This window comes from Nannospalax galili, unplaced genomic scaffold, assembly GCF_000622305.1.
Source record: "Nannospalax galili isolate Female #2095 unplaced genomic scaffold, S.galili_v1.0 scaffold45, whole genome shotgun sequence".
Classification (NCBI taxonomy): domain Eukaryota; kingdom Metazoa; phylum Chordata; class Mammalia; order Rodentia; family Spalacidae; genus Nannospalax; species Nannospalax galili.
The window spans coordinates 3,516,802-3,526,364 of record NW_008355775.1 but is presented as its reverse complement, the minus strand read 5'-3'; the positions used below and the strand labels follow the sequence as shown (position 1 = coordinate 3,526,364).

At 39.0% G+C, this 9,563-nt stretch overlaps 1 protein-coding gene across 4 annotated transcripts in view; it reads left to right on the top strand.

Moving 5' to 3' along the window:
• Nucleotides 1-9,563, top strand: part of Atg10 (autophagy related 10) — a 369,433-nt gene that overhangs the window by 4,721 nt on the left and 355,149 nt on the right. For all 4 annotated transcript variants that reach the window (XM_008853299.3, XM_029556227.1, XM_017803245.2 and 1 more), the window contains exon 2: nt 8,716-8,832. In XM_008853299.3, coding sequence (XP_008851521.1) covers nt 8,728-8,832 — 105 coding nt within the window. In that variant the 5' untranslated portion in view covers nt 8,716-8,727. The remainder of the gene's footprint in view (nt 1-8,715; nt 8,833-9,563) is intronic.

Below are 9,563 nucleotides of genomic sequence, written 5' to 3'. Positions count from 1 at the left end.
TGTGTGTGTGTGTGTGTGTGTGTGTGTGTGTGTGCGCGCGCGCATATGTGTCTGCCTTGTATGTGTTGCTGGCCATGGAGGCCAGAAGGTGTTGTGTCCCCTGAAACAGGCAGTTGTGAGTCACTCAATGTGAGAACTGGACGCTGGTCCAATAGAAGAGCAGCAAGTGCTAAGCCATCCCTCCAGCCCCTCTGCTGGCACTTTACAGGTTATACACATTTGTTGTTTACTGTACTGGGATCTTGAGCACTAAATGGCAATAACAGACTGACCATTCTTGTTTTTTTTATGTGTGTGACTGTATTTCCTGCATGTATGTAGGTGCATCCATGTTGTGCGTGGGACTGGAGAGATGGCTCAGCAGTTAAGAGCACTGGCTGTTCTTACAGAAGACCCGAACCCACATGGTGGCTAACAACTGTCTGTAACTCCAGTTCCAGGGAATCCAACACTCTCTTCTGACCTCCAAGAACACTCCATGACACCAGTACACCTACCTACATGCAGGCAATATACTCATACACATAAAATAAAAATAATAAAAGGTTGTTAAATCTTTTAAAAAGTAAGTGCACCCATGTTGTACAATGTCTGTGGAAGTCAGAAGAGGGTGTTGGATCCCTTGGAACTGGAGTTACTGATATTTGTTAGCTGCCATGTGGGTGCTGGGAACTGGACCCAGGTCCTCTGCAAGAACAGCCTGTGCTCTTAACAGCTAAGCCATCTTGCCAGCCCTTCATTCTCGTTTGTGACAACCTAGTATGGTCTGCTCATTTCTGTGTACTTGACAGTAGTCCATGAAAGAGACAGTAGTCTCTACTCTGTCTAGACTCCTCCCTTTATCTGTTTATATGTACACCTTGTACTCTCTCTAGAGTCTGCCTTTGTAGGGAATCTTCCCTGTTACTAACATGGAGTGACTTTGTTTTGACCTGATTTATGTCTTCAAAAGTTTCTTTTTTGGAGTCCATGATTTTCTTAGGAAAAGTTTGATATTTCTTTTCATGAGGACACAGAGTACTGGGATATTATATATACTGTATAAAATTTTGCAGAAATAAGAAATTGTTTTAATCTCTTAACAGAGTGTGCAAGAAGAAAAATTTAAAGGGAATATGTCCTTCCATTACAAAAATTTTCAGCCATTTACTTTTACAATGGTATTTGATAGCATGCTTTAAACACAGATTGCTCTATCATCTGTATTCAGACTAGTGCTGAATCTGAAGCTTTTTATATATATTGTGTTCATCTTTTCTGACTTTTTATTTATTGGATATGTTTTGCCCAAGTCATACTTCATTAGTTTTAGTTTGGGGCTAATTAGCATGTGTGCTGATTGGAGTTTATACAAGTCCTGTTATTCAAAGGCAGCAAGAGAATTTGAGCTAGTGGTCATTAGTTCATTATTTTGGTTCAGAAATGTCAGTTATTGCCACATGTGGTGGTGCACGTATATAATTCCAGCACTCCGTGTGCTAAAGCAGGAAAATTGAGTTTAACTCAGGTTGCATTTTTAGTGCCAGTTCAGCCTGGGTTATGTAGTAAGACTAAGGTGTGGTAGTGCAAGCTTGTAATCCTGGCACTTGGTAGCAAGATCAGGATTTCAAAGCTATCCTTGGCTATGTAAGTGAGTATAAGGCCAGCCCTGGTCACATGAAAATCATGTCATTAACTAACTAGCTACTAAGTTATTTGTAGATTGTATCTGTGCTCTCTTTGTACTTTTTGTTAATCAACTGGCATTATTTTCATTTTGATACTTTTTCTTCTGTATGTTTGGAAATCACTTCACAAGTATATGCTGAAGTACTAATTTGATTTTCCCCTAGCTTTTATACTCTGACTTTAAGGAATTATGCTTCTCAATTCTTATTCAAGAGCATCTTATTGGTCCCATGTTGATACTGACATTACTAGCTTATTCACCTTGGCAGAAGAGGGACTCACGTGGAGTTGATGAGTGTTCTAGTTTGCCTTCAGTTGCTGTGATTAAAACACTGACCAACTTGGGGAGGAAAGGTTTTATTTGACTTACAAGCACAGTCCATCATCAGGGGAAACCTAGGCAAGAACTCAGGGCAGGAACCGGGAGCACAGACCATGGAGGAAAAGAAAGCTGCTTGCTCCCCTGGCCCATGCTCAGTCTGTTTTCTTATATAATACAGAACAACCTGCCCAGGAGTAGCACCACCCACAATGGGCTGGGCCCTCCCACATCACTCAAAAATCAAGAAAATACCCCACAGACATGGCTACAGGCCAGTCCAATGGAGAAAATCCCCCAATTGAAGCTCCCTCTACCCTCATTACTCCCACCACTGGCCTTATATCATAGAACTCAGTTGTTGCACCAAACTTTTGTCCCTTTTCCCTCTTGGGAGGCGCCTGCCCTTGCCTTCCAAGGCCCCAGGGTTCACAGACTAACATAAGACATTTTTAGTTTGGGTTTAGCATGGTTTATATGATAGGGAGGGAGCAACATACAAAGAAACAGTGCCATTCCAGCCCCACCCACAGTCTCTGCTTTTTGCCCTTCCCACCCCCTTGGACATAAGTGGTCTCACCCAATGCCCCATCTCAGTTCCACCTCCTACAGGATGCCCCAGCACCTGGTCCCAGCACCCTTGGCTTGCTCTTCTCCAATCTCTCTGTGGCTAGGTGCCACCCTTCTTCCCAGGGTGCCCCATGCTGGCCCATAGCTCTTGCTTTTTGGAGGACTGAGTGAGATTTCCGGGCTACATTGGTGTTATCAGTTGACTTCACTTTTTCCTGGTCATGCACATTACATTATTGAGACAATGAAATGCTTCATTTTTGTTTTTGTTTCTTCTTCTTCTTTTTTTTTTTTTTTCTGGGTCGTTTAGAGACAGGGTCTCCCTGTAGCCCCAGCTGTCTTGGAATGTTTTCTTAAATTTTTTGTTTCCTTTTTCTTGAGACAGTGTCTCCCTGTAGCCCCAGCTGGCCTGGAGCTCTCCGTTGTAGACCAGGCTGGCCTAGACAGAGATCCACCTACCTCTGCTTCTCCAGTGCTGAAATTACAGGCTTGCACCACCATGCTGGGACATGAAATGCCTTCTTACTCTTTTCCTAATAGTACTTAGCTCCAGTAATAATCCCTCACTTCCAATCCAAGGACACGCTGATTCCTATTTAAGCTTTGATTTATGATGTGTGGTATGAGATGGCCAGGAGAAAGAACTGTGATCTGCCAGACACTTGTAGACTGAAGTGACTTCTCTATTCTGATACTTCTTTAAGCTATTTACTGAATTGCCTAGAGCTGTGCATGCTGTGCCCCACCCAGACTATCAGCAGTTTGAAATCCAGAACTTTCACCTTCAGGCCTATCAAATGATCCGTTTTGGGGCTTAATAATATTCTAGCATGATTGCTGCTCAGTCATTTTCCTGGTAATAATTAGATTTTGGGGGTCTACAGAATCAGGTACATTTTTTTGGTCAGGACATAGGCTTTCACATGAAATTTATGCTTGGGTGCTTATCCTCTAAAATTTGAGGACCTCTGCTCAGGGATCCTGCTAGGTGAGTGATTAAGCAATTTAAATGAATTCAAAACAAATTGCCATAAAAGTTAGCGTGTACCTCTCACAACTAGAACCCTCCTTTTCTCCCTTCCTACTGTCTGTTCATAGAGTCTTGCTGTGTTGTTTAGACTGATCTTAATCTCAGGCTCAAATGATCCTCTTGCTTCATTCAGCCTCTTAGGTATCTGAGACTCTACCTACACAGGTGTGCTACCATGCCTGGTTTGAAGTTACATGTTTTAAAAGTACATAATCTGCTGGGCATGGTATCCCATGCCTTTAGTCCCAGCACTTGGGAAGCAGAGGCAGGTGGATCTCTGTGAGTTTTTAGCCAGCCTGGTCTACATAGCAAGTTCCAGGTCAGCTAGGTGTACGGGGGACCCTATCTCAAAAAAAAAAAAAAAAAAAAAGACATAATCTGTATGTACAGTTATAGTAATGTGGAATTTTTTATGCAATTTTAAAGTTAATTTTCAAGTTAACATACAAAATGATGGCTATCATTATGGTATTTTCATACATGTATGTCATTCTATTTTGTTCTTATTCATCTCCTTTCTCCCCAACTGCTCTCCCTTATCTCCCTCTTCCCCTCTTGGTGGTTCCCTTTTCCCCCCAAATAGTCTTCCCTCTGCTTTAGTGTCATATGAATTCCATTACCTTCATCTCTTCCCCAACATTACTTCCTCACCTTTCATGGTCAGTAACGTAGAATTCTTTATACTTGTCTAGAAAGGACAAGTATAGAGGAAGTTGCCTACTTTCATTAGGAAAAATTGATATTTAATATTTAAATGTATTCATAGCATGTTCTATGATAGATATTTTTGTATGTGATCTTAAGTCTTAAGAAATTTAATTATATTTTTATAGTGTTTTAGTCTCATGATTCAAATATACACTGACTTATCGATTCATCAAAAGAAGTATCTTTAGGCAAAAAAATTATATACATATAGATTTAGTTCCATATACATTAAAGATCATATATAAATGTTGCATGATGGTGACACATTCACAGATCAGTGCTTCCACTAAGTAGTTTAAAACAAAGCTGACATTTAAAATAATTCTGAAGTCTCTGAGTGGAAGGTCGTTTTTGTTGTTGTTGTTTTGTTCTTTTTCTCCATCTCATGAAACTCCCAAGTATGGACATTGCTGATGACTCCACTTCCCTAACCAATTTTGGGATGCCTCCCAACTACCTATAAAAATCCTTAATCTTTTGAGTCCTGAGCTCCAATCATATTTATCTGCAGTCTACTGTGTGTACTGTACATATCTCTTAATCACAGATGTGACCATCAAATATTACAATCTCATATTACTCTCATTTTGTTTTTCTCTTTTTACAACAAAAAGGTTTCTTTGATACCTCAGTAATTTTCCAGCCCCTTCCATTTTCTCTTGACCTCTTTTTCTTTTCTATGTAATCTGAACCTCTGACCACTTCTTACCCACATTTCTCCTCTGCTGTACTCTGCCACTGATTCAACACAGCCGAACTGCAACTTTGCATTAAGAATACACTTCTCTCTGTGGTTCCCACTCTCCTGGAGCTGAACACTCTAAAGCCAGTCACAACTCATAGAGTATTGCACTGCAAAGTTTGGATCTCCAACCTTACTGGGCTTCATTTCCATTTGCACAACTTTAAATGCTGCATACCCTTTCCCCTTAGCATGAATTCCAAATCTTCAGTGTTTTCTCAGGCACTGTATTTTAACCATTGTCCACACCTACCGCATGTTTTGTCTGCATTAAAGTATATTGTAATTTCCTCTTCCTGAACTTAGAGACTCCTCCTAAAACTTTTTTGATGTTTTATATTCATCCTTAAATGCCTTTCCTCCAGTTGCAGGGGACAAGGTGGCTACTGTATGTAATCTATCCTGCTGTGCTGGTGATTTCATCCCCTCCCCTCTCAAGCGGTTTAGTGTATTGCTTCACTAGTCACTTTCTCTAGTACGTTTGACTTCCTTTCTCTACCATCCACCTGTGCTCCATTTAAATATGTCCTCCCTTAGTCCCTGGGCCACGTCAGTTACTAATTTGTATCTATGTCTAACCAACCTTTTTGAAAATGTAGTGTACAGAATTTTCACTTTCACTTTCTCCTGAACCCAACATAATTTGACTTTGGCTGCTAATGCAACACATTAAGGCACCAATGGCGACCTCATGTCAGTTCATGGATGTTTTTGGTTCTTTTCTCAACAAACCACTCTTACCTTTTGACCTTGGTCAGTACTGGTTATTCTCTGCTTTGTGGAGACCCCTGTTTCTGGCCTCTGCAACACTTCCCTTACTAGCATTTCTTCCTAAAGCCGTTTCCTTATTCTCTAGTCCTTTTGTTGGTTCCTCTTCCTCTAGATTACTTAAACGTTGGTGTTCTCAGCTTACTGCTCTTGTCACTGTGCAAGAAATTCTTAACTTTTGGATATGACCCCATAAACATCTATTGAAAATTATGAATGTTTTCTAAGGAAAATATGGATAGGCACATACATATAACATTTAGTGTATGAAGTTTCATGTATCTTTAGAAACCATTTTGAGAATATGGCCATATGTGGTGGCACCTGTAATCCTAGCACTTAGAAGACAGAAGCAGGAGGATCAATGGAATTTTGAATTCAGATTGGGCTACATAGTGAGACCCTGTCTCAAAAACAAACAGATAAGTAAAAATCCCTAAGTATGATTTCCCTTTTAAAGCCAGGAATGGTGGTGTGTGCCTATAATTACAACACTTAGGAGGCAGAAGCAGAAGGATAGCCACAAGCTTCAGGATACCTGATCTCTGTAGTGAGTTCCAGGCTAGCCTGGGCTACATAGCAAGACTCAAAACCAAGTGTGTGTATGTGTGTGTGTGTGTGTGTGTGTGTGTGTGTGTGTACTAGAAAATTTTAATTAAAATATAAAGCATAAAAATGTATTTGTAAAAATTGATATTTATGTTGAAAGCATTTGTTTGGAATGTAGGTACTTGCTTGAAATTCATTTTTCATGCCTCTTTTTTAAAAAATATTTTATTATTTTTATTTTATGTATATGAGTGTATTACCTGAATGTACGTAAGTGCACTTGTGTCATGCAGTGTCTGAGGAGGTTCAGAAGAGGGCATTGGTTCCCCTGGAACTGGAGCTATGGATGGTTGTTAGCAGCCATGTGGGTGCTGGGAACTGAGCCCAGGTCTCCTGCAAGAACAGCCAGTGCTCTTAACTGCTGAGCTATCTCTCCAGCCCCTCATGCCTCTTTCTTAAAAACAATTTTTAGACAGGGTCTTATGTAGTCCGGACTGGCCTTGAACTGTGGAAACTAAGGTGACCTTGAACTCCTGATCCTATAGCCTCCATCTCCTAGACTAGGATTATAGGTGTACACTACCATACTCATTATCTATTCTGGATTAAACTGAATGCCTCATATAAGTTTCTAATTTTGGTTTAAAAGAAGATCTCAACCCACTAGTACAGCAGATTGAATACAGAATCCTGGATTTGAATGTTTTGTCCTACAATAGTAATGTTTTTAGTTATATTATCCTTACCTAGTTCCATAACAATTTGTTTTTCATGTAGAGGTTTCCTGTGATCTGGCCTTTATTTAAGGCATTTCTAAGATATGCAATCATAGAAGTACAGTTCTCTTCATATATTTCATTTTTAAATTTAATTATACTATATATTTATGATATCAGAATACAGTCTGTGAACATACAGTCAACTCATGGGACAGAGGTGCTTTCTGATTTGCATGTTGCAGAACCAGTCAGTGTTCTAGAGAGACTGAACATCATAGTGTTAATCTAGCATATTGTTGAGTGAATGGTGGCAAGACAGTTTCTGCTGAAATTATTTTTGTTGTTTATTTCTCTTTGTTAGAATATGAGCTCTTACAAGGCAAGGAATATATATATTCATATCTAGCTTTATTCATATTAAGGAATATACATATACATATCTAACTTTTATCTATGCACAGCGTCTACTATTTAATCTATACTCTCTTATTAGATGACTGAACACATTCTTATATATGTTATGCTAAATTTGAGTAATCTGTGTAGTGATTTGGGAATTAGCTTATATAGACAGGTCATTGGCCCTGAATTCCTTTTCTTGTATTCTTGAACAGATTCCTTTCTGTTTTTCATCTGAGGAGGAATGGGGATAATATAGCCTTTGACTTGTGAGTGGATTCAATGGGGTTGTGAAGTGTCTAGCATAGTAGTTAATTTAAAAAATCATAATCTTGATGCTTTTTAACTCATGAGAATATGAGCATTCATTGGGCTTTTTTCATTGAGAGACCATTAGATGGTCTGTGCATTTCTCTTATGCAACAAAATTCTCTTTCTATAAACAATATTTTATGATTTGGACAGCTTTCTATAACAAATATATGCATATTTCTTGGTATATCACATTTTTGGGTTTGATAAAGTAGGTAATTAATTAGGTGATCATAACTTATACCTTGGAAAACAATTTCAAGCTTTGTAACACCATTTGCTAGAGAGTTGACCCTTTCTAATATGGTGTGAAGGACAACTTACTTCCATAAATCACTGTAGAATTGTCAATATAAGAGCTAAGGTAGGAGGCAGAGAAGGAAGTTCCAAGGAAATCTATTTGGAAACGTTATCTTAGAAGTGTTATAAAATTAAGCCCTTTAAAAATATGGACAAAATAAACACTTTTTAAACTAAGTATAGATCCTAATAAAATTAGCAGTTAGGATTTATACTCTATTCAACATTTCCCTTTTCTTCAGAAGAAACATAGATATGTGGCTGAATGTATAACTAAATTGTAGGGTACATGTTTAGCATGTGAGGCCCTGGGCTCTGTTCCCAGCACTTTGAAAAACAGAAACCAGAAACCCCCAAATACCTAAAATCAAACAAAAAAGACTGCATTGTTAAGTATTTGTTATAAATCTAGCCTTTTTGGTTTTTGTGTTGACTGATTTAAAAAAAATGAGGTTAGGATGAGAAAGAGAACTTAAAAAAATGATTTATGATTTTGAGATTAGTAGTTTCCATTTTACTGCTCAAACTTAGAGTTGCTTAACAAATGTATCTTTAAAGAAAGGAGAATTCCTTTGAATATTCATTCTTAATCTGGTGTTAATCCTGTTTTTTTTTTTTTTTGAAATGGCAGTTCTCATTTACCATGGAAGATGAGTTTTTTGGAGAAGAAACATTCCAACAATATTGTGCAAAATTCATTAAACATTCTCAACAGATAGGTGATGGTTGGAAATGGAGAACAGCAAAGGTAAGAACAGAATTTTTTTTTTTTTTTTTTGAGACCGGATCTTGCTTTATAACCTAGCTGACCTGATATTTTCTAGGTATCCTAGGCTGGCTTCAAACTCATGGCAACCTTCCTGCCTCTGTCTCCCAAGTGATGGGATCACAGGTATTTGTCACCACACCTTGCTAAGAACAGAAATTTTATATTCCTATTTCAATGGAAAGTTATTTATTTTTATTGCATAAAACCTCAGTAATTGAAACTAAGGTATAAAAGTGGGGATGATTTAATAAAAGGCTTAAATTGAAAAGTGTTTTAATACAATTGTCCATGTTATTATTCCAGCTGTAAAGACACATTATTATTAAGCTAATGAAGTATTATCCAGAAAAGTCCTTTGATGATCTCCATGAATTTAACAGATAAGAATGCTTGCAGTATTATCTGAATGTAAAGATGCTTCTCTGGTGCATCAAACCACTTGTTTACACTATAAATTTTCTTTCTCCCTCTTATGGGCGTGCGGGTTTCATGGAGTGCCAGCTGCTGGGCGTGGCACCCGTCTCCCTCGCGCTGCTTGGGGGACGTGGGGCGGGTCGCGCACCACGTCTGCTGAGACTCTCCGCTACCGGGCCTGGCGGCTCTCGAGGACCACTGTTAGCTACCCAGTCGGGTTCCGTCCCAATCTACCAAGCACTCCCTCTGGGTTCGAGATCCGTCAGCTGCCGGGTCACAGGGGGAGGTGCGGGATG